This window comes from Apis cerana, linkage group LG3, assembly GCF_029169275.1.
Source record: "Apis cerana isolate GH-2021 linkage group LG3, AcerK_1.0, whole genome shotgun sequence".
Classification (NCBI taxonomy): Eukaryota; Metazoa; Arthropoda; class Insecta; order Hymenoptera; family Apidae; genus Apis; species Apis cerana.
The window spans coordinates 12,424,691-12,451,448 of NC_083854.1; the positions used below are offsets into that span (position 1 = coordinate 12,424,691).

A 26,758-nucleotide genomic window follows, 5' to 3' on the forward strand; every position below is an offset into this window, starting at 1 on the left:
TTTTTTCCTTTTCCAGTCGCAGCCGAGTTAATCGAATTCTCTTTGACAACGATCGTCTTTCTCGGTATTTGCCGGCTTCCACACATTTGCCAGTTTCTCTACAATCGAACTCTATTCACGTATTTTTAATCAATATATATATATGTATATACGTATATACGTTACTTTTTTAAACGTGACCATTCGTCACGAACGTGCGTCAAATAATTTAAAAACGGATTTATTAATTCGTTCCTAGTTTGAAAATGATAAACGAATTATGTACACGATACGATATAATTCTTCTTGTTCGAGTAAAACTAAGAATAATTTTATTAATGATACGTACGTACACTTTGTCATATTCAAGGCAAAGTGTAGAGATGGCGTAGCGATCGATTACCACTATAAATATACACGGCCCGTGGTCAGTTTAAAACGTTTATACAATACTTAAAAATCATAGAATTATTCGAATTCCAACTTTGATATTTCTTGTACGAGGATAATTTCGATTCGTCGTAAATTCGATTATCTACATCTTGGAAAAAAATTTCCTTTAATCGTTAACCATGAATATTTTCATTGCAATTGCAATAAGTAAAATATACAAATATGTTTAATTAAGTTCAACTCGCAATGCCAATCTCGACAAATACCGAGAAATATTTTAAGGGGAGTTTTTCTTTCATGAATGCATAGGTACACTCGGATCGTGGATATTTTGATACAATTGCGTGTATCCTACGTGTACATTATGCAAAATATTTTCTCTACCTAAAAGATCTATCTATATACGCTTCCTCCTTTGCCTTTTGTTCACCGAAATACTTTATCGTTCTTTTTTTTTTTTTTCCTTTTTTTTTTTTTCCTCTTTATTTTTAACTATCGAATAGCACCTGTTTTCGTCATTTCAGACGCGCATAGTCACATTTCCTTCTTTCTTCTTTTTCTTTTTTTTTTTTTTTTTTTTTCGTTTTTTCGATACTTAATCGTGATCGCATAAGGTAATGATTCACGACTGTAATCCGATTTAATCATGGTCGAGTTTACACGTGAAAGTAAAGCAAATCAATTTTCAGATAATCGATAATTCGAAGTCCTTTTATGAACAAAATACTTCGCACTTGAGAAGATTCAATAGAGCACAGAAATAATATTTATTATGGTGGGGCGACAGATTTCTCTCGTTTGATTTGTATATTTGATAACAAAAAACGTCAATATTCGGTATAATTTTCTTTCACGTTTTTTCACATTCTTCTACCTTGACGATTCGATATTCATAATAAATTATAATATTATCACGAGGAAATATATTGTGACAAACTAGTTCATGGGACAATTTAAACCTTAACGGATGCAGATTATAAAAAAATTGATTTGACCTAATTAGTCATAGCTATATTAAGTTGTTCGTGAGCAGCGATACGAAAGCATTGGCTTTATTGATTTTTTTAAGCGCTTAAGATACTTCGGAATTTCCGCCTCTCATTCAAGTTCGAATCGTTCAATTTTAATAAATTAATAAATCTTCGTCTCGCGGATCGACCATAAATAAATTCGACCAACTTTTTTTTTTTTAATAACAAATTCTTGAGCCAGCTTCTCGACATTGACCGAGATTATTATTATTATTATTTCTCTTATCGTGCCAAATTAAATTCTCGCTCATCAATTTCCACAGAGATTAAGACCAAAGATGTTTCAGTTGGCCGCATGTAAACTCGACATGGATACAGAATATTAAACGATCGTTCGTATCGCATTAATTGTCTCCGCTGTGAGGATCGTGAGAAGGGTTCACGATCGCCGTGACGATTCATGTGAAATGATCGAATTAAAAACTATTGCACGTTGCGCCGCTTATATGCATTATCACTCGGCTACCTTGCTCGAGAAAATAGTTATTTATAGTGAGAAATAATCAATCATAACAATGCTCGAATAACAACAATAAATTGAAATTATCGATTATTCACGGGAAACGAGGAAAATAAAATATAGAGGAAGCTTACGATCACTTCGAATTAACTTCTTTCAGGTTGTTGTTCTAGACGAGAATCGTCCGATTTGATCGTAAATAACGATATTATTATTCGTTATAAATTATTTCATTCGCTCGTCTTATCCATCCATTTGCATCACCGAAACTATCATCTTTCTCCCAACGAACGAAAAATTATCATTAATAAAGAGGATTTAAACGATTCTCGTTTGCATAAATAATAATAATAATAATAACCGATTTGAACGACGAGTCTCCTCTCCAAGCAATGATTAATCATATTATTTAACGGTTGAAAATCGTGAACGAAATATTCGTATACACGGTGTGGATAAATTGAATTAACTGGAGAATCGATAAGAATAATAAAGTGAAAAACGAAGGCGAAGAACGAAGGAATTTTTTGACATATAATAATCGTATGATATTTAAAACGCACGAGTGGAAGGGCGATGGCGAACGTATGCGAAATTTGTTCGAAACGGAAACAACGATCTCACTGTGCTCTCAAAGACAACGCGCATCTTTATGCAAGCTGTTCGCCTACAGATACGTATTGTACAGTTTCCATCAGAAATTCTATGAAATTACATTCACTTATGATACATTGCACTTACTTCTTACACATCACGATAAACACGCGAACTTTTATTTACATTCTGCTCCGCGCGCTTCTATCTCTATTACAATCTTAATACCCTATCGTTTAGCGGTTAAATACCTTTTTTTTTTCTTTCTCTTTGCTACTCGCTACAACTTGGATCGATCTATTTCTTCTATAAGGAACGAATGAGTCATATTATTACACTCGCCGTTTCCACGAGGACAAAGAACGTGAGTCTTCGAGGTTCTTTCTTACAATTCGATGCGATAATATTTTGTCCTTCAAAGAAAAGAAAGAGAAAAGAAAAGAGAAAATAAGCTTTCGATTCGAATGATATCTCCAACGATCTGCGATATAATTTTCGTCACGGCGTTCGCTCGCGTTGCACGCTGTTTAATAACTTTTTTTTAACTCTCGCGAAGTACGGTTAAACAATCCGAGATGATCGAGAGATTAGAATAGGGAACTCTTCAAATTTTGTGAACGAATTTTCGAAAAGATTAAACGTTAACAAAAAAAAAAAAAAAAAAATCAACTCCAAAATGCAAATTCTAGAAAAAAAGGAAACTAACATATGTATCTCTACGCCGAACAAATCGTTTCAACGAAGCGATAAAAATTCATGACGAATGGAAAAATCCTGTTGAAACGTAGAGAAACGAGTCTCTCTATTAGTTTCTACGCAGCGTAGAATATTTTCTTACGATATCCGGGATATGATGTCGGTCGAAGTCGAATCGAGGCGAAGCGTCCAATGCTTTTTGTTTTGTTTACTTTTTTTTCTCGTATGTGGCGAACGAAAGAAAAGGGAGAAAGAATCGAGAAACATACGATCGTAGGCGCGAAAGCCGAGTCTCCTACAAACGGACTCGCGATAGAGGAACGGAGAGAAAACGGGATAGACAGAGAGGAAGAGAGAGAGAGAGAGAGAGAGTTCTCTACGGAGAGGAAATTACGATGAGCACAGCAATGGCGGCTCGCTATCGCGGAACACGGGAAATTTGTGCAGCGACGATGATCAAAGAGAAGGTCTTTCGACGAAGAGTATCGCGGTGAATAGGTCGAAGAGAATGTTCAAAGTTTGTAGGAACACCGGTCGTGTGGAGCATTCTTTTGGTATTTGACGGCGGTTTTGATTGGTTTCTCCTTCCCTTCTTCTTTTCCTCCTCCTCTTCCTTCTTCTTCTTCTTCTTCTTCTCTCGAATAACGAACCGCGAAAGAAGTAGTCGCGACGATCGATCGCGTTTCGGCCAGCGGCGGGAAGAATGCTCTCTCCTCTCTTTTATCAGGACTACTCGACCTGCGGCCAGGGTCAAGGTCACTGTGGTCAGGACGCCAAGGTGGTCCTGTGCCAGGAGGCGTGTTGGTGTTGGTGTTGGTGCTGATGTTGGTGCTGTTGTTGATGTTGATGCTGATTTTGCTGTTGCTGATGATGATTTTGTTGGTGTTTGTGTTGTTGTTGTTGTTGTTGCTGTTGCTGCTGCTGCTGCTGGCTGTGTTGATTCTGTTGTTGCTGGTGTTGCTGGTGGTGCTGCCTCTTCTGGCTGTAAATCAAGAAACAAGAAAAATAAGTACGATTACTTATTTTTTTTTTTTTTTTTCTTTACAATGAATTCTTGCACGGGAGAGGCGCGTAGGCGATGACCGTGATTTTTACTTTACCGACTGTTTACCAGTGTACCAGGCCAAGTGAAAATACCGTTTTAATTGATCTAATATTGCGAAAATTGTAGTCGTAGGCAGTTGCACCGCGATTAATCTTATTTTCTGCAGGCACCGATAAAAAATGTTGGAAGGAAAAGAAAAAAGAAAAAAAAAGAAAAAGATATTTTTACCGATGAATATGGAGCAATTGGCTTGTCTGATTTTAAATGAAGTTAAAAAGGAATAAGCGATATCTCGATGTATAAATCATCGAATGAGCGAAGGTCGACAATATATTAAAAAAAAAAAAAAAAAGTAACAGTTCTTTCCTTATGGTTTGATCTAGTTTACATCTAGTTTACTTTTTTTTTTTAATCTACAATTTTATCCGAGATTTTTTTACAGATTTTTTTTCTCCCACCTTTTTTACCTTTTTACACGGAGAAATAAATATCGTAATGAATCGAGAATATTTTATCACCTTGTCTAGTTTATGTGCAACAAGATATACTTCATACTTTGATGTAGACGTTTGATTTGAAGATAAGTGAAAGGAATATTAAATACCATAAAAAAGCGGACTTGAGTTATAGATCATTAATAATGTGGTTCTACACGTCAGAAAAAATTTATCTATCCCATTAGCAAAGCATTCAGAAATAAAGTAACATATTGGCACTAATTGATATTTTGATATTCTCGTTATAAAATATTATAATATACACATAAATATATATATATAAAATATCATATAAAACAAAATCATCGTTTAAAGATGTTTAAAGACACTTAACAATTTCAGAACATTTTTTTTAAACCGTCCAACAAGAAAAAAAAAACATGAAATTTTTTATTATCTATCTATTCTTCTTCGAGCAAAAAAGTGATACAAGTTTAGCAGCTGTTTAAGAGCCACAGCAAAACATCCGCCTCGTGGCTCTTAATATATAGTGTAATATACTGTTTCGCAATGTAATACGTAGCCAACACATAACTTCTACGCATTACACACGAGAGACAAAACTCCCGGACGAAACAACTCGAGTAAAGTATAATCTCGAGGCGAATCCTGGCAACAAATAGTCACGTCGCGTGTACAAAATGTCGAGTGTACAGCCAAGCGTGACTGCAAGTGTGTAAGCACATTTTTTCCATCGACCCTGAACGAATTCTACTATAACAGATTCTACTATCATGGCCATTGCATCGAGCATCGTGTGCATAGATAGATAGATTACGCGACCACGAAAAATATCGATACACGTGGAATAAAGAGGAAGAAATTGCGAGATTTAATTTTAAGAATTATTCAATTATTTACCTATCCTTACAGAGGTAAGAGACAAAGCTAGCTTAGAAAATTTAATTGACGCGTATAATATAATTGTGCCCAACGTTTCTTATTATATAAAGAAAAGAAATTCAAAACGATGACCTGAAATTTACATATAGCAATGACACTTTTGCATATATTCATTAAAATTTCAAATGACACATTTTCATTTTTCACAATTGTAGCAAATATAAAACCTAACAATGAAAGTATTATTAAAAATAAATCTCGATTTCAATCTTTTTCATTTAATCGAGAATTTTATCGATTTTCGATATAAAATTCGTACAAGTTAGGTATTACGTAGTGTCGAGTGAAATTGATCGAGTATAAATGTCACTTCTTTTTTTTCTTTTGTTTCTGCATGGTTTCACGAACTTGAACTATACCTCTATACACGATATAAAATATCACGTAACAAATTAATATTTGATAAGGAACAAACTTTTAGATCGTAATAAAATTAAATCGTAATAAAACAGACTGTTATTCCAATTTTTTCCACGATTTTTATCTATATATATATTTCTAAATAAAAATTAAATATATAAAGTATCGAGCAACGTTTTTATTTCTCGCGATAACAAACGTTCTACCGAGTAATAACGGAGAATGTAATCATCTCTAGGGGGGGTAATCCTTCGGCAGCCGATCGATCCTGAATAATTCAATTAAAACGAAAAGGAAAACGACGCCGGTTGCGTCGCGCTTACGTCCACCAACGTCATAAAACAACGATAAAAGACATGGACGGGCCCGGAATGCGCGTCGTCGAATTAACATTCGATACGCGAGACACGACGAGTCGGAAACGCGCGCCATTTATAACAATAACGCTCCGACGAGTTTCACCAGACCTGCAACATCGAAAACGGGATTATGAATCGTAATTGCATCGAAATGCGTGTAAATTAACTGCCGGTAATCGCATCAATCCGAGTGTTACTTTTATCATTTCCTTCTCTATTTTATCTCCCTTTTTTTACCCACGTATATCGAGACACGGTCAATGTTCAATTTTCCTGGGAATTAAAGCTACTCGTCCTTTCACCGAGAACCACTGATAAATTTGTTATCGAGTCTCTTGTCCGTTAAGTGAATTTATTTTCTTCGAGTCGTGAAATAAAAGCGATCGAGAAAGTTACTCGAATGAATCGATATTTCGATGGTAGATAAAGATGAATTAAAGGATTTTTATTTATCTTTCTGTAACTATAGTTGGAAATGAAATGATCGCTGTTAATTATTTTATCGTTAATGTAACTAATTTCTATCGTTTTGTAATTGGCATTATTGATCGGTTATTTTTAACGTTAATTGCTATTTAATAATTAATAAACGAAAATTGAAACGTTACTAGAAGTATTATAATATAATTAATATAAGATTAACCGATTGATCTAATATATTGAAAACAAATTCAATACGAGAAATGTATGTTATTATTAGATTCATAATAATATCTATATTATATCAACGTAATTATAATATATCATCATAAAATAATTAGTACAGGTTGTTATATTAATATCATTAGTCTATTAATTATAATATTTCCTCATTGTAAACAAGGAAATATTTTAATAAGTAAATCGTATTTGAATATTGTATTAGAAATTGATAGAATATGTAGTTAATATGAATTTAACATTTGTATATATAATCTTATAATATAATAATTTTCATCGAAATCATCAAATAAGGTTATTCGCGATAATTAAATTTTCTTAGATACACAGAACTTAAGGTTAAGCCTAATGTTATTCTTAGTTCCAGAAATCTTATTAGTTCTATACCTACCAGTCTAACGTTAGTTCTAAGCCGCGATAAATATAGGTTAGGTTAAGTGATCAACTGCCAAAAGCGTCGGTAATTTTTACGATTGGAAAGAATATTTCACATACCATTCAAGGATCGAACGAAACTTTTCGATTATCTATCAGGGCTGTTACTTTAAGCAACCTAATTGATTTAAAGTACAGGTTACGTGCTAAAAACCGTACGAAACGAGAATGATACGGCTTAAAATAAGAGTTTACACGAAGATCGTCCAGTTTGGGAAAATATATCGACGAATTACCCTCGATGTTGCTTAACCAAGCGTCGATTCGCACTTGTCTCAGCCAATACGTAACGAGTTTATAAAGTAACTAGATTTCTCGTTTCAAATGTGCTGCAAATGGAAGACAAGAGTGGCACTGTCGCGTCGCTTTCGTTACATGTCACACGTGCGAAATATGGGCGCGTTCGGTGATCAAATAATGAGGTGTCCATTCTTTTTATAGGATTTTGCTTCATCAGATTAAAATTTTTATATTACATCTATATCTATTTTATTTAAAAATTAAATGGATTAATTAATTAATTCAAAATTGGTAAGGTATGAATTATCGACTATAATTTAACTTATCGACTGATTCAACTATTTCAAGTATGTTAAAATATTTTATTGAAATTTTAAATTGTGTAATAATTTGCTGAATACTCTCTTGATAATATTTTATTACGTGATATTTTTATTATTTTCATCGATATGTTTTTATTATTTTCTGGTTAAAAAATTTATCATACTATAATCAAGAGAAACATAATACTTATTAAATTGATGCGTTGTTAAAGAATAATTATATATTAAGAACGTCGGTAACGAATTGAAGAAATCGTTTCTAAACTATAATAAACTTTGACAATCTTACTTTTAGTTTTTCATTTTCCTTACCATTGTGCTATATCCATTTACGTAAAAATATATAATAAAATATATTTCTTTTAGTTATATTTAGAAAAAAAAATCCCAATTTAAAATTTTCACCTATCACGAACCCATACATCGCCTTATATCATACACATTGTATTATTCGATTAATAAATTTTTATACACTTGGTTTGTAAGTCAAACTTCGCAAACATTTTTTTCAATTCCAACGCAATGATAATTTATGTAATCGTATCATTATTCGAAACACAGTCGATCGACTTTTCCAACTCGTATACGACTTTTATTCCTACTTTTTTCCCCGTTTCGAGCGGACACCTACGTCGAGGTTATAAAATAATAAGTTGTCGAAGGATCGCCAGAATTCAGGTCGTTTTTATCGTCGAAGACACCCTGTCGAGACATCTACTCGCGAGAAATCACAATTATAGCGATGCTCGTCGATATTTCTTTCTTCCCACCCATATCTCTCGTTGGCCTCTTTGAAAGGATCGTACGAGGCTGAATAAATCAAGACCCACATCGATATTGATATTCGATCGACTTGAAAACGTTTTTTTTTTTTTCCAAACGTGCGTTGAAACAGAGGAAATGAAAAAGTTGTCTCTTGTAGTTGATGCTGTTTGTTCGTATGATTTACCCGTTGCTTTTTTGAATTTATTTAGTTTCGTGTAATTCATTTACTTTCTTGCCCGATTTCGATATACGCGAAGATAGAATTAATTTATTAGAATGAAGACGTATATACGCGGCGGCTTAAAAGTTGAGGGTTATGCGTCATTCGATACGGTGTTTTTAATTAGGGTTCAAGGAATTCGAGCAGAGGTTATCCTACTACATTTTTAAATTGCATTGCACTTAGTGGAAATAACTCGTAACTCGAAAGAAATATATTTAATTGTCGAAGATATTATGAACAATATCGAGGAATATTTTAAAATTTTTCGCAGATAATTCGAAAATATTTTTACGAAAATTTTGTTAGAAATTTAATTTAGAATTAGAAGAGAATTTTTCCGATAGTTCAAAATACATAATAGACATTGATAATTTCAAACTTTGAACTATAATTTACGTAAATATCTGAATAATGCGAAGAAATTAAATTCTTTATCGTTTATAATCGATGATTTTATATACACGCGCTCATATTTTTCCGAAGCTCATTCATATTTATAGAGGATGTAAAATGCAAGATTGGTCGTACTATTCAACAATTATTCAACGAGCATATCTAAATAAAAAAAAATTATACATGCAATTATATTTAAACTGTCGGATCCGGTGCTTATTCATTGCTTATAAAGATATTAAATTTATATTAATCTTCCTCTTATTTATCGATGCATTCAAAGCAGCTGTTACGTTCGTAAAGTTAACTCGAAACGGATAATTAAGTTATTCGAAGCATTAATGTCTTCTTTCCCAACATTCATTTATGCCTTTTCGGCAGCCAGTACGTACATATTAAGAAAAATAACGCGTATGCTTTATTAATTTTCATTTCGGTGTTTTCTGATTCGTTAACTCGACGAGATATAAATATCCTTCTCGTGGACAGAATGTAGACCAATTTTAATTCATACCGCGTGGATTTACACGAATCAATTACGTTATAAATTTATTGAATTGTAAAAAAAAAAAAAAAAAAAAGAATCCGATAAAAGGGAGAAAAGGGAGTTCGATCGGTTAGCAATATTTCCTTAGGTAATTTCTCGTATCGTGATCCGAATTCAATATCTGTTATTTCTTTCTCTATCACTGTTTAATAACAACCTTTTCAGAGCGAATTACTTTTTTCTTCCTTGGTAAGTAATATCCGAGGTACGACAATTGATTCTCGAATCAATTTCACACCAAATAAGCCGGGGAAAAAAGTAGATACTGATTTACGAAATTGATTTATCGTAATACGATTACGACAAATATATCGGTATCCCTATACACCGGGTGTTCAAATTTTAAGGAAAAAATATCAATCTCAAAGAAATATCCATCTTAAGGACAATAAACGATTTTGAGCGATATTATCACGCAAGGAAATAGGTCGCGGTGCGAAATGAAGAAGAGAAAGAGAGAAGAAAAACAGACTCGTACCACTTGAAAAAATAAAAGTGCCATCGTAGAAAAAAAAAAAAGAAAAAAGAAAAAAGAGTGTTTCCTTGGCTGAAAATTTTTTGAGTACCATATACCACTATGGCTGTCAGACGTACGGCTGTTAGTAGGAGCTCGAAGAGTACCGGTACTCCGCTCGTAACGACTCTTCGAAACGAGGAGGATCGATCGAGGTGGCGGTGGTCCGCACGTGCGCACAACACGCCTCTTCCCTCTCTCTCTCTCTCTCCTTCTCTCTCTTCCTTTTTCGTCCCCTCTCGCCCATTTTCCCTTACTCTCTTTATTATTTTTCTTTTTTTTCCCTTATCTTTATCACCGTTCCCATTCCCTCCTTACTCTCTATCACGCACACTTTTTTATCTTTCTCCCTTCTCCGTCTTCCTTCTCAGCCCCATTTACCGTCTTCCTCTCAGTTTCTCTTAGCCCTCCTTTTCCCGTGTCATTACCTATTCCCTTTCACCTTTCTCTCTCTCTCCCTCTCTCTCCTCGTTCCAACCGTGTTCTACACCACAAACCCACCCTTTATTCGCCACCCACCCACGCATCTACGTGTACCAATCACTCGTATGCATGAGCAAGTTTGCGTATGTACACACATCTAGGTATAAGTGCGTGTTCACAGAGGAAATTCTGTGCACGAATCGGTCTAGCTACGTGCTACACTTTCTGTTCGCAAATATGCGAACATCTCTTTGATTGGTACACGATTAATATTAGAAGAACAGGAAGGAAATCCATTATTTTTCACGTATGATTCAAAGAGACGTGTAAAATTTTTCTAAATTTTTTTGTAGATTTATTAAATGGATAGTGTATTGAGACTAAAAGAAAGAATATTCCATCAAAATATACTTCGTACAAGCGTACGATAATATAGGTTAATTTTTCGTTAAAATATAGCATACTTATCGAGCGTGTATATACCTGCCTGTATTCATACATAATTCTTCTCCAGTGTAAATTTTGAAAATTTTTTTATTAAATGGATGGATGTATTGAGACTAAATGAAAGAATATTCCATCAAAACATAAACATACTTCGTACAAGCGTACGATAATTTAGGTTAGTTTTTCGTTAAAATGTAGCATACTTATCGAGCGTGTATATATCTGCTTGTATTCGTACATAATTCTTTTCCAGTGTAAATTTTGAAAATTTTTTTATTAAATGGATGGATGTATTGAGACTAAATGAAAGAATATTCCATCAAAATATACTTCGTACAAGCGTACGATAATATAGGTTAGTTTTTCGTTAAAATGTAGCATACTTATCGAGCGTGTATATACCTGCCTGTATTCGTGCATAATTCTTCTCCAGTGTAAATTTTGAAAATTTTTTTATAGATTTATTAAATGGATGATGTATTGAGACTAAATGAAAGAATATTCCATCAAAATATAGACATACTTCGTACAAGCGTACGATAATTTAGGTTAGTTTTTCGTTAAAATGTAGCATACTTATCGAGCGTGTATATACCTGCCTGTATTCGTGCATAATTCTTCTCCAGTGTAAATTTTGAAAATTTTTTTATAGATTTATTAAATGGATTGAGTATATTGAGTGTATTGAGACTAAATGAAAAAATATTCCATCAAAACATACTTCGTACAAGCGTACGACAATATAGGTTAATTTTTCGTTAAAAAGTAGCATACTTATGGATTTATCGAGCGTGTATATACCTGCATGTATTCGTACACAATCTTTCTCTAGTAATGGGATCGAATATAACTTGAATTTCATCGTCGTCGTTATCCACTCATTTTTACTCGCGCCTTGCCATGTATACGCGCGTGTATACGTGGCCTAAGCGTATACGGTCAGATATGCAAGTACTGTAGCGAAGCGAGCACCAAATGCTTCCGATGTGCCCACGTTCGCAAATATATGCCACGAACGTGAAATCGAATAACTCACGCGACACCTTTTTTTGCACACGTGGCGACCCCGTTCGTCGACCCTTTTCCTCGAATACACGCGCGAGTAAGCATATATATATATATATATATTTTTTTTTTCTTTTTTCAGAGGAAGAGACAGATTAAAATCCCTCTTGGGGATGGTAGTCGCATTTGGAAACGCGGCATATAGACGCGTATTTCGTATTTCGTATATTTCGTAAGTCAATTGACCTTCGTACGCGCACGTGTCTCCCATTGGACGTTGAACCTTTTTCGGTACCCTCGTTGTCCAGATTTCGTAGTGATAGGAATGGGAACGTGGAATTTCATAAATTTTATCAGAAGCTGGCCGCGAGAAGGATTTGATCCGGAAAATTATTGCATGGAATTTGAAATTGAACGAACAGGGGATTGTTAGAGGAAGGAATGATTGAATTTAACAAGTTAACTCGATTAAAAAGATTGTGTTAATTCATGAAAGAGTGTAAAAAGAAAACCTCATACCCGAACAAATAAATCCCATTTCTCTCTAAAAAAACGATGCGTTCGAAGATATTAATTAATAATTATTAATTAATATAATAAATTCTAAATTCATTAAAACAGAAATAATTAAATATTGAAATTTAAATATTGAAATCGATTGAAGTGTTCGTAAAGTAACGGTTGAAATTAAGTAATTTAATTTTCTTAAATTTAGATTATTATTAATCGGATAACAATATTATAAATCCTGGAGAAACAAGAATAAAAAAGTTTAACAATGGAATTTCTAAAGGATCAAAGAATTTAATATATCTTTTCAAGGTCAAGTTCAATATATCAATTTCAATATTAAGAGAAATGCAAGAATACGAGTGCTGGACTATAATTAATTCTCGTGAAACTAACTAATTTATAAGAGTTTATTGATTATAATTAAACACCGAAAAATTATTTACTCTACGTTTTTACCGTGTTAAAAACGTTTGGTGGCTCCGCTTATTTCTTCTTTCTCTTTCTCTCTCTCTCTCTCTCTCACTCGTACACTCACTCACTCACTCCAGAATTCAAGGACGTTGTTATGCAACACCTTCCTGTACCGAAAAGTAATATAATTTGTATACAGGCATGAGCTCGCAAGAATTTTACGATTTTTTCGTGGTACACGCGAGACGACAATGCGGAAAATGAATATCCCGTTTATACGTGTGTCACGAACGAATAGGGAGGAATTATTCGTGAAAAGGGAGCCACGTGGCGATACGTGGTGACACGTGCTTTGTGTTATCCGACCTTCGTACCAATGTGTCAGCGAACAGGTCCAAAATTAACTTGATTCGTGTTATTTACGAATTTAAAACGATCCAGATTTCTTGAACGGAACAGTTTTTATTACATATATATATATATATATATGTATGTATATCTGTAATATATATGTATACGCAGAAATATATCTCGAGAGCAAAAATCTATTCGCCTATTACGAAACTGCAACCGTTATTTTTGATGTAACGTAACGAAGAGATATTGGATGAAAATTCTCCGTCAGAGTGGAAATGTAGAGACGAATATAGGAATAATGAAAATGAAAATGGAAGGGCAGAAAATGGCGAAATGATCTATTTCCGAATGATATTTTAGTTATACATAGATTCTTTGGAAATTGGAATTGAAAAAAACGAAAAATGAAGCGATCTATTTCCGAATGATCTTTTAGTTATACATAGATTCTTTGGAAATTGGAAATGGAAAAAATGAGGTATAAATACTAAAAAAAATAGAAAAATCAAGCTTCGATACCATGGAATTGGAAATAAGGAAGATATATACATGCACGTTTAATTTCTAGTTATTAACACAGATTCTTTGGAAATTGGAAGAAACAAAAAATGAGATATAAATGCAAATTTAAAAAAGAGAAAAAACAATCAAGACTCGATACTCGATGGAATTGGGAATAAGGAAGAAATATATACCCGTTTAATTTGTAGATCGATACATGTTGTCGATCGTATCGATGTATTTTAAAAGGAGGAGAAGTAGATTGGAGCATTGACCAGGGTCTATGAACTGAACGTTGCCGAGCAGAATCCACCCACCTAGCTACAGAGAACGAAGCATTGTCTACGTACAGCTAGTATATCATACGAACATCGATCCGTGAGAGCGGCCCCATGCCTCCCAACCGAAGTACAAATCTCTACGCCCTAAAACGACCGCCGCCACGTGTTTGTTACACTTGTCTTGTTTTTTTTTCCCTCGGCCGGTTCTCGTCCTCCGCGAGAAGAGACGGAAGAAATTTAATCCCGTCCGAGGCATTGAACAACAATCGGATCAATTAGGGGTAATCGCGTTAAGAGATAGGGCAAACAAGAATTGGAAAAATACGTATAAACCTCCCACCCTCATTTTAACAATAAAAATATATAAATATTTCCCTGGTACTCGTTATCAATTACTCTCCTCGCTTTATTATCCGACCGAGCCGACGAATTTCAGGACGAATTTGATATAATGTTAAAATCAATGAAATGGAAGATGGCGATAACTCTTATTGAGTTAGAAAAAAAAAAAGAAGAAGAAGAAGAAAAGAAAGAAAAAAAAACGATGGAGCACGGCGGTCGATAAATTCATAATTTCTCTAAAGCGATCTAAGTGGCGGGTATCTAGAAATAGAATCGAGCGTCCTGAATGCCAATGGCGTCATTAAATCTAGATCGTACACTTTCTTGCGACCACTGACCGAGATTCGCCCGTTCACAGTTCCCGCACACCTTCTGTAATTCGAGTGTCTTCTCGTAATCCTCGTATATACACCGCTTTTAACACCGACCTCAGGTGTCCCCTCCCCCCCCACGGTCAGGTATCTCGAGTATCGACAAGTATCTCACGTATCTTGCGTAACTCGAGTATCATCTCTCTCTCTCTTCTCTTTGTGAGGGAAGCGCGCACTACTCTGCCCAGTAGTAACACGCTGTCCGCTCAAGTAGCCCAGACAGCAGTTGCTACCGGTCCGGGTTATTGCGACGACACTCCTCCAGCATCCAGTTTACTCCAGTTTTGCCCATATTTTTTCCACTCAATTTCAAACCCTCCCAATTTAATTAAACCAGCTCCAATTTTATTTTCTCATAGTTTTATACGCTTCCCATTGTTTCGATCCAATAGCTTAATCATAACTCGATTTATATATATATATATATATATATATATATAGAGAGAGAGAGAGAGAGAGGCATAATAAAGTTTACCAAGGACGAAAGAAGAAACGTTGAATTTCATCGATCGAGGAAGCACGGAGACGACGCTTTCGAACCGATTCTTCCGCGGCCAACTCTGCTCGTTCGCTCATCGTATTCATCGATCCGTCTCTAAAGGGGCGTCCACATAGCCGATGTGCGATTCGAACCGGTGCGCTCTCTCTCTTTCCCTCTCTCTCCCTCCCACGAGTTATATACCTCCCGAGACTATTTAATAAACCCTGCGCTTTACGAGTGTTATTAGCCGTGTCCCACCACCGTGTAAATACGTGTAAAAGGGGAGGAAGGACGAAAGTGGACAAGAGGACAACCGGAAAGAAAGAGGAAAAGGAAAGGAAAGCAATTAGAAGTATAAGAATAAGAGAAATAAAAAAGGAATGTGAAAAATTCACATGGGTGGGGGAAGGGCAGGGGGAAGGCGGGGAGATGAATGGTAGAAAAAGAGGAATTTCAAGAGGCTCAAATATGAAGAGGCAGAGGAGAGGGGGGAGGAGGAGAATTGACGGGCGGAGAGAAAAACAACAGAGGAAGAATACATGTGTATATATATATGTATATATACATATATATATATACATATATATATATTGTACATATATACATATATATATGTATGTATGTATATGTATATAGAGATCGAGGCGAAGGAGAAGGATAGAGCCGAGTTCCTGCTATCCTTCTCGTTTTATCCATCCCCCTCCGCCTTTGCCCCCCCGTGGCAGAAACGTGGGCGTGGACGTAGGCGAGGTAAGCCTTCAGGGCCGGCGAGCATCGACCGATCCAACTGGACGCATCGTAAATCGTGACCAGCCTCGTGATTCTTGGGCAACATTGATAGACACGTCGATACGATTATCCATTATTGGACAACCTTTGAATTTTGCGTATCGCGTATTTCGAATCGAGAGAAAAAAAAGAGAGAGAGAGAGAGAGAGAGAGAGAGAGAGAGAGAGAGAGAGAGAGAGAGAGAGAAGCACGATCTTTCCTCTCTCGCTTCCAAAGAATTTATCCAAGTGGCCAATTGTACAATTAAGCCAGCATTTTCGAAACGAAGTAGTATAAGTCAGTGCTTGGATCAGTGTAATTTTCATTCAATCTCCAATCAACTTTTCACCGAAACGAGCGGGGAATAGTTACGATGCTCGGTTTGGATTGCATGCGTTTCGTACACGAAATCTTTCTTCCTTTTATCGATCGAACGCGAACTTGAACTTTCACTCAGCGATGGGGAAAACTTAATAGTTGAATTTCGTTGTCGTTCAAAACGTAACGAACGTATTCGTATAATTCGTAGCTGAGATTATATGAAAAGAGCGATATAAAAGAGCGGTTATTCAGGCATTTTAATTTGACTTAAAAAGATAAAATTTTATTCGAAATTTTCATCTCTGCTTCTGTTCCAAAAAGAAAAGAAAGAAACGTTACGAAAACGAAATTAATTTAAAAGGAAGATATAGAGGAAATAAATAAAAGGAGGGAAATCAACACAATATACGGAGATGGAAATGAGATCGGAAGGCGTTCGTAATTTGCCATTCGATATCTCTCTCGGCCGAGGAGCGGAGGGAGAGGGGGAAGAAAAAGTATATCGGACGTGGTTTGGGGCGATGGAGGATGAAGGTTAAAGGACGAATCCGTTCTACATATTCGAACCTTGCCACCAGTTTTCGAGAAAGGAAAAAAAACGTTAAAACGAGCTTTCGTTTCAATTTCCTTCCATTCTCTCCTCTCTTCCCCTCCCCTCCCCTCCCTGCTAGTTGGCCTGCGGCTTTCGAATTCGCTGTTCGTACGATCGATGAAACGCTCGTGTCGTCACATGAGAACCCTCCTTTAATACCCCTCTCCCTCTCATTAAAGCCGTCCGTCGAACGCGGAGAGTAGCATCCTAATGCTATTTACACAAGTGCTCCGCCAGAGCGAAAGGGCGTTCGAAAAACTGTCCCTCCTTTTCTCTTCTCCCTACCCGTGCCGCCACCTCGCGTTACAATAAAATATCCATTTGCCTCTCCTAACCTAACCGTTCAACGCAAAATTTACATTCGATTCAACGCGAGCCTCGTGACGCGTGTTACGTTTCGATCACGTTCGTGTTCGAGTTCGAGCTCGAGTTCGAGATTCCAACTGCTTGGAAGCAGGAGAAAATGCCAATTCGACGAGATTTTGGAAATAATTATCGATTGTATTATATACGCAATATATTTGCAGAAATACGAATACGTTAGAATTATTTTAAATTATTCATTGTTTGGTTGATTGGATTAGATGTGTCGTTATCGAGGATCTATTTATAATTGCTATTCAAGTTTTTTTTTAAGGAGGACTTTCTTGGTTTTTTCTTCTTTTTTTTTTTTCGTGTTTCTGGACCTCGACGTAGTAAAAGTTTCTGCCTGAACCGTGACTCCTATCATTATATCCCGGCAACGAAGGTAATTCCAACTGACTACGTTATAATAAGAGAGGCAATGGAGACAATAGGAAGGATCGAGAGATATAATGACTTTCCTATAGAAACGAAGTAAAAAGTCGGAAACTAATGAAAATTATTTTCATTAACCTTTCATCAACGTGGCGCGGTTTCGAGATTGCTTTCATGCCCAGTCTGCGATGAGCCACTGTTCCCTGTTCCATTTCTTTACACATGGGAGGAAAGTTTACGATCAACAATCGGTTAGAAATTCTTCTCTTCCCTACGACGATAATATCGAAGTGAAATTGTAAATATTAATAAACCTCGAAAAAATAAAACGAACGAGCACGACGTAGGATCCCATCGTGTGCGAATTCCGATAAATATATATTTTCGAGAAACGGGGAACAGATAATCTTTATCTCGATCCTTCGAGCAAGGACCGAACGGCGTATGAATTTGCGAGCGGTGCCCGGTTGCGCAACGGACAGTTTCTGCTCGGAAAATGTAGCGAGGCGAGGAACGTAGGGCAAAACGCGGGGAGCCACCACGACCCACTTTCGCGGCTTGCCAATTGCCGATCTGTAGGAGCGCACACGGTCCTAATTAGAGAAGTCTCGATCACCAATTAGAAGAGACGCGTTACAAGATCGTGGCATCGGGAGGAATTCGACCACCTCGTGAGAAAATTTTGCTATCCGAGGTCGAGGAGAAACGTTTTCTTCCTCCTCCGAAGAAGAAAAAAAAAAGAAGAAGAAATTCTTTCTCGATTCTCTTCTTTTCTTTCTCCCCCTCCCCCCTCTTGTTTACCTCTCGATTCGACCACCTCCCACGATTATTCTATTCCAGGTTATTGTATTCTAAATCCGTGATCCGTGAAATTTCATATGGCAGACGTTCAACAACGAATAAATTATGGTAGGCCGAGTGCTCGATCCGCTCCGGTCTCGATATTCTCGCGAAGATTAAGCGGTAGAAAGTAGGAGGAATTCGGGCTCCTCGTCTTGGAAACGAGCCGTTTTAATCCACGGTGATCGTTGAATCACTCCCCTTCACCAATTACATTATGGCCGATTCCATCGATCTGAATCGTGGCAAATTCTTACAAACTGACGTTACAAACTTCTGTTACGAAAAAAAGGAAAAAAAAAAACGCGCAGAAAACTATTCCCCCCCTCCCTCTCCCAGATGCCGATATTCTAGGATCTCTTCTAGTTATTTTTCGTTATCGGCACCATTTGTGGTTTTATATTCCTATAAATTTCGTTTTACGCGCCATAAATAAAGGTAGAATAAATACCGGTTGATCTAGTTTTAAATCGTCGCTTATTTTTCCCCCTTTCCGTCGAAATGAGATAAATACGTAACAAGCAAGCAAAAAAAAAAAAAAAAATAATCGATTTACAAAGAAAAGTTTGGTTAGTCTGCGATAAACGGATAAACTTTGAACTTGCCCTCTTTAAGAAAAAAAAAAAAAAAGGAAAACTCGTAAAAATAATGTTTCGTGAAAAATTATGTCGAACAGCATCGAAACTTGGATGAAGTTGTCTCGATCGCGACAGTTGACGCATGCGCGTTTCATTTACTTATGTAAACATCGATTATCGATAATCGCGTAGGTAGGCATATTAGGCGTATTCAGGTTTAGGACGAGCCATCGAAATAAATCAAGATGGCGGAAGGAGGCGTGCGTCGATCGTCTCTCTTCATGCTGGAGGTAACAGTGGTCAACAATTTTATCAATGTTCGAGTTTAACCGTTTAAATATTTAACGGTGGTCATGTATGCGTCGTCGATCGGCTCGTTATAACCGGGCTGACAGACCGGAGGTGGAGCCTGCGACAAATACAGAGTCTCTATCGTCGGCTCGGTATTAAAATGCAAATGATCACGCTATCACCGAGCTTGTGCCGTTCTATCAGTGTGTATCTCTACCTTCGTCGTCGTGGCCGTCATCGTGGAATCGCAAAATAGTATCCCCTGATCTCCTTTCTGTCCATGTACCGTATGCATAAAGTACACGCCGTACACGCCACCGTCGTCTACCGTGTCGATACGTATACAAGAAAATTTAATTGTTCGTGTACCCGCGTCCACGTCCGACATCTGACCGCGTTAGATAAATCGAAATTTCACCGTCCTTGGAAGAAATCGGGCATCAAATCACAATTTGGCCAATTGTGAACGGTGAAAGTGGAAAGGGTAAGATGCTCGGTCACGTTCGATGGTTGGTGTTCTTTGTCGGTGATGATCGATCGTAAGTGAAAGTATTCGATAATTATTCGATCAATTAATCGTCTTGTCCCGCGATGGACGACAGTAATGACAGTACAAAGAATTCTTCTGGTTCATTAAGATCACTCTTTGATTGAATAATACTCTTGATGCGCGAGATGTTGATGGTTAATTATTGATTTGACACGGTACACAGTCTCTCTCTCTCTCTCTCTCTTTCTCTCTCGATCGATCGATGTAGACATTAGAAGTTCCATAATACGAGTTATTCGATGAATCGATTATTAAATAGAGGCGTTTAAAGCTAGCCACTGGTTGAACGACTATGAATACTAATGTCTCGTGCGTGATCGGTAAATTTAAATAGGTATAATTTAATAATGTTTATTAAATTCTCCATTCGTTCGTGTTAACCTTCTATGTGATCGAATCTGACTGTGTTTATATCTCTTTAACCGTGTCCAATTGTGTAAAATTCGAATAAATTTATTTCTAAGATTTTTTTTTTGTTTTTAAGGACGAAATGGAATTTCGAAAAAGTGCAATCTTAGCGAGTAAAAAGTCCTCCTAAAAAAGTTCACTCGCGAAGAAACAATACGTTCGAAAGCATACATCGATAGCAACGCGGCTCTAACTTCTTTTCTTTTAACTGGCAACGTCGCGTCTGCAAGTTGACTCTACATCTAGATGCAGATTGCAGATGCAGTAAGAGGTTAATCCGTGGACTCTCAATTTTATATGCTTTTCATGATGCCTTTTTTTTCTTTCTTTCTTTCTTTTTTCTTTTTTTTTCCTTTTCTTTTCTTTTCTCTTTTTTTTTCTACTTCTCTCTTTCCTTTACCCTTTCGTCCGCCTCTCTTTCGCATTAATTACAGTCGACGTCATACAGACCAGACGTATTTCATTCCAACATGTTCCATGGGATATTTCCCTACTACCTTCGTTCGTGCGTACCAGAAGTCAAATAAAATAACCACGCACAATTATCTTCATCGAGTAAATACAATGTTTATACGAATAAATGTCTCGAAAGGAGGAAAGGAATTTAACTTTTTTAAAACTGATATTTCGCGAAAATATTTCGAATCGTTTCAATCGTCCAAACTTTCAAATATTTAAAATCTTGGGCAAAAATTTAATAAAAGCGACATTGAAGATTCGGTCTGAAATACTTTTTCGCGCGATATCTTACGTACATCAAATACATTAATATTATATTCGTCATGCAAATGAACACTTGCGTCAACCGCGTGAAATTGTTTATCGTCTTACGTAATGGTTAATTGTTCGTTACAAAAATTGAACGTTAAACCGGTTGCAATTGTCACATCGGATAAAAATATCATACGTTATTCGAAGATTAACCATTCCCTGGTGAATTATCGACTACGCTATTTCGAAAATAACAATGTATCTCCACGTACTCCCAATTTCCCGATATACGCTCGAACCCTTATACTCCCCGTAGCTACATTAGACGCTCTACGTAACGTCGTAATGATAACCGAATCGCGGGAACGTAATCGAAATTATCGCGGACGTTGCGCTTCGAAACGAGGAAAGATAAAAAGAGCAAACGTTACCTGCCGAACAAAGGATGCCAAAGTTGGGACTCGTCGGGCGAACTTGCCGTGGAGCTGACTTCCGGTTCCTGTTTAAGTAAACCGCTCCTCACCCTGAGCAACGGCAGATAAGTGTTGGTCCTTCGGCTACTGGACAGATCGATCGGCGCTGGCATGAGAGTGCCGATCGGCTTGCAGCTGAGCTTGGGCCTCGTTTGGAACGCGTTCTTCCTCCCGTTGCTCGCGTGACCGCCGGCTCCCCCTTTGCCGGCCCCGTTGTTGATCCTCGGATGGGAGGATTGCCGCGACCTGGAGACCGGCCCCTCGCCGTGATCTAGCACGTGCTGGAGATGAGTCAACGATATGACCAACAGATCCGGGTCCCGGAGGAGGTCCGGCCTGGTCAACGCCTCGGGCAGCCTGAGCTCGGGCCTCGAGGCCAGCAGTTTCGGGATTTCGGTGGCCGGGGCGGCCGCGAGGCCCGGCAAATAGTCCCTGGGGACGAGGAGGGGGTCGGGTATCAGGTGTCCTGACGTCTCGATCAGTTCTCTGAGTTGACTAGCGGGGTCGAGAAGCTTGTCGGTGCTGGTCGACGTGGCGCAACCCTCCTCCATAACCTGGTGCCCCCGCGCCTTCGCACCCCTCTGACACGCGGATTGGCCCTTCTGCCTGCCGCACGCGGACCACTCGGCGGACACGGGCCTCTTGGGCCCTCGATCGAGATACGTGCTGCTGTGAATGTCGCCGCTCGACATCGGCCTGGCGCAGCTTCTCGCCTCCTGGAAGCAACTTTTGGCCGGCTTCCTGCCGGCCGGGTGATCGAGGCGGGTCGGGAGGTGGTCGCTGGGCACCTGGTCGCAGCGGTTCGAAATCTCCTTCTGCTTCTCGTGATCCCTCATCTCGATCTGGTTCGGGGAGGACAGTATACCCTTCAACGTCAAATCGTTCTTCGCGTCCTCGGAACAGGACACGGAGCAGGGAGGGCTCGGCAGCAGCCTCTCGAGGTAGGCGGACGAGGGCCTCCTCGAGGCAGGGGAGCACGGTATCCCGCTCGGCTGGGGGGACACGACCGTGCCGCGGCTCCTCAGCTCCTCGAGCACCTGCTCGTCGAAGTGTTCCACGTCCTGATACTTGCACTTCGCCTGCGCCTCGCTGTTCCTGCTGCTCTTCTTCTCGCCCACCAGCTCCGCCTTCGACCGCTCCTCCGAGTTCCCTATCCCCTGCTGCCTGTGCAAGTAATCCAACGAGTCCGCCCGACTCTGCCGCCTCAGGTCCTCCAACACTTGCGAGTCGCAATCGTCCTCCTCCTCCTCCTCCTCCTCCTCCATCTCCCTCTCCTCCTCCTCCTCTTCGTCTTCCTCCTCCTCCTCCTCCTCCTCCTCAAGGAATCCGTCCAACTTGGACTCGTAGCCCTCGCTCTTGGGGAAATTCACCGTGCTCTCTGGCGACTCGACGCGCGACTTGGCGCTCGGCGACGTCGAGCGGTTGGCGGCCAGCTGCGAGTTTCGGTACCGGTAACTGGGAATGACGATGGACAGGCCGGGAAGGTTCTTGGGCGCGGAGGTGGAGGCGGAGGCGGAGGCGGAGGTGGTGTTGATGCGATCCTGGTGGGAGGACTCGGTGGCGGAATCGGCGAGGCTGTTGCCGGCCTTCAGCAGCCTTTCCACGCACTCGGCTTGGGAATCGGGCGAGCGGCTGGAGGAGGACGCCTTCGAGGCGGGCCTCGGCCCGCACTTGGTCGTTTCGGGCGTGTGGGTCCTCGTGATGGAGACGGAGAGGCCAGGCGTGTTCCTCAACGCGTTCAGGATCTTCGAGCTGTCGTTGTAGTCCGTTATTCTGCCGGGGTCGTCGGGCCGCTCCTCTTCCAGTTGGCCCTCCTCGCTTCGCCAGCGCTCGCCAGGGTCCGCTCCCCGCTTTTTCCCAACCCCGCCGTCCGCTTCCGCGATCTTGCACGCGGACTGCTCCGCGCTGTTGTTATTCTTTATGGAAACTATGACGATCTCGCCGCCCTTCCTTCCAACGTTTCGCTCCTCCTCCTCTTCTTCGTCCTCCTCCTCCTCTTCTTCTTCGTCGTCGTCGTCGTCCTCTTCGCTCTCGGTCTCCCGATAACCGGTGAGAATCTTCTCCTCGTGTATCTCGATTTTATCGTCGGCAGCGTTGTTGGTTTTGGACGCGTCACCCTGTTGGTAGCTGGAGATGAGGTCGCAGGTGGTTCTCGACGATTGTTCCTTGGCCTTGTTGTTGGGGGACAGTTGTTCCACGCAGGAATCCTTCAGTTTGGCCTCCCCCTCGCGGAGGTGATTCCGGTCGTGGTGGCAAGTTTTCGTGGAATCGACGGGGAGATCGGCGCTAGGCGTGTCGGTGGCCAGGACGGGGGAGGCCGTGACATCGATCATGTTCAATATGTCCTGAATGCCCGCCTTGTTCCTCCTCCTTTTTTCGTTATCCGCGGCCCTCTTCCTCCTCTTCCTCCTCTTCCTCTTCTTCCTCTCCCTCTCCTCCTCGGTGGCGACAGCGTCGTCGTCGCCGTCCTCCTCCTCCTCCTCCTCCTCCTCCTCGTCCTCCTCCTCGTCGCTCATCTCGCCCTTCCCTCTCCGCCTCTGAAGGACACTCCGATGGACGCCCTCGGGCAACCGAGAAAAGTGTAGCTGCTCCAACACCACTCGCGGCTGGAACAACTTGTCTCTCTGCAGCCTTTCCAGCTTGCTGCCGCTGCTCCTCCTCTCCTTCCTACCGCCACCCCTCCACGCCTCCTCCTTCTCCGATATTCCATTATTCCCTTCCTCCTTCCTCTCCTCCTCCTCCTCCTTCCTCTCCTCCTCCTCCTCCTCGTCCGAGCTTCGCGCCCTCCGCCGTTCCTCGTCCCAGTTCGCGTTGTTCCTCATCTCCTCGAGAGGGAAGCCGCAAGTCCGCCGACACTTTCCCTTACCGGCCACCTCCTCGCGAGCCCTCTTCCTTCCCCGCGCGACCAGCAGGCCGTTGGGCTCCTTCGCGGCTGCACCCCGTCCCCGAACCTTCGCCCCCTTCGCCACGTGCGCCGCGAGCTTCCGCGGCGACGAGCAGTTGGAAGAGTTGGCAGAGCTCGCGCTGCCCTGGGCCGGCTTCTGGACGGCGGCGGAGGCGGCCGCGGCCCCCAGCCCGGCCGAGTACATGTTGGACGCGGTCCTCGGTATCGAACGCCATCCCTGCGCCGTCTTCGTCAACTTGATGCGGTTCCTCTTGTCGTAGTCCTCGCACCTCACCTCGACGATCCTCTGCTCCCTCTGCGAGGCCCACAGGAATATCGGGTTCACCTTCGGCCGCTTCTCCTCCTCCTCCTCCTCCTCCCCGCGCAACTGCCTCTGATGCTTTTGGTGGTGGTGGTGGTGGTGGTGATGACGTCTTTGACGACGGGGCGCTGTGCCCCGTGCAGGGGCCCCGCTCATCACTCCATCCAACGACCGGTTGTTACTCTGCCACCCGTCCACTTCTCCCTCCTCCTCGCCCGCCTTTCCTCCCTTCCTCGTCTCTCGTTTTAAACACAACAAACCTCACTTTCCACTTTTACAGAGAAATTACATCTAGAAACGCGTGTACGTGTGTATATGTGTATATTACGCTCGAATAGTTTCGAATAATTCGTTATTATCGTTGTTGTCGAAGGAGGAACGGTCGCATCCCCGTGAATCTCCGTGCTCCATCGACTAAGTAATTAGTTCGTATCACGGGCAGCCATTCACCCCGCGCTCTCCCGCCTCCCCTCCCGCCGCCCGCCCGGCCTTCGACTCACCCCGAAGTCAATTTCTCACCGTCCATTAACAAACAACGAGTCGGTTCGGTTGGGCAAGCGGGTACGATCGATCTCAAGGGCATTGACATTGTTGACCCACCACTTTCGAGATGCACCGGACATGACACGGGCGGCCCTGTTTCCGAACAGCCCGTTCCTTCTTATTCCGCGAACGGGTCGATTTATAAATACGGTTGTCGCGGCGCGAGAGCACGAGAGGAATCGCGGGAATCGGGCTCGATCGAGTCCGGGGATCAGCGGCGATCTTCATCCGAGCATTCTATCCGTGCACGACGTCGATTTGCATCGAGCTTGCGGCGTCGACTCCGTCGAGCTTACGGCTGGCAGCACTGAGTACGTTCGACCCATCGAGCTTCTCTCCAACCTTCGCTTCTCTCTCCCTCTCCCAAAGCGAGGCTCTCCTCTCTCTCGCTGGTTACACGGTGGTTGCGCCGGCCTTGTCGCACCCTAAATCTCGAAATTCTTTAATCCTTTCCACCGTTCAAGGTCCGTTTCCAACCAGCGCGCCTCTCTCTCTGTCGCTCTTCCACTTTTCGCCTGTCTCCTTTCCTCCTCGCAGGAAGGGAGGGAATATTATTTATTTATTCGCTCGCTTGTTTACTCGTTTGTTTACCCTTCCCCTCCGCTGCTCGGCATCCTATCCCTGACCACGATGCACCACGATGGGATCGCGCTCGTCCAACAATTGTCATCGATGACATAACACCGTGAACAAACTTATCAACCGGTTACATGTCGTTACGCGCGGAGTCACTGTCTGGGAGCTACTGTCGGTACCTCCTCGTTGCCTTCCACTTCGTCGCCGCCGCCCCCGCTCCTCGGAATCGCGACTCAGGATCGGATCTATCCGTGACGCCCCTCGTCTTATTTCCTTTCCTTCGCTTTTTTCTCCTCTCCTTCCTTCCTCGCCTCGAAAAAAGACGACGCTCGGCTTCTCCTTTTTTCTCTCTCGTAAAGAGAGCGCTGGCTCTGGGCAATTGAGAGATTAATTTATGATTTTTAATACGACGTGTTTTTTGAAAAGGGAGACGAGAAACGGAGGTCTCGTCCGGGAAACTTTCGATTTTCGGGAAAATTTCATTCCGCTTCTAGTGTCGCAATACCTTGTTACGACTATTAACGTAACGTCGGTTATTTCTGAACACGTTCAGTTTTGTTTCAACGCGGATGAGAATCGTAATAGTTCGAATTTTTTATCGTATTTATTTTTTT

General features: G+C 40.6%; 1 protein-coding gene across 1 annotated transcript; it reads right to left on the reverse strand.

The window, feature by feature from the left end:
* Positions 1 to 810: 810 nt before the first annotated feature.
* LOC108001057 (uncharacterized) lies at positions 811 to 26,515 on the reverse strand. The gene is made up of 2 exons (XM_062073094.1): positions 21,778 to 26,515; positions 811 to 4,135 (listed from the first exon to the last, which is right to left on the reverse strand). Exons 1-2 carry the CDS (start codon positions 25,179 to 25,181, stop codon positions 3,919 to 3,921), a joined length of 3,621 nt encoding a protein of 1,206 aa, XP_061929078.1. The 5' UTR covers positions 25,182 to 26,515; the 3' UTR covers positions 811 to 3,918.
* Positions 26,516 to 26,758: the final 243 nt, after the last annotated feature.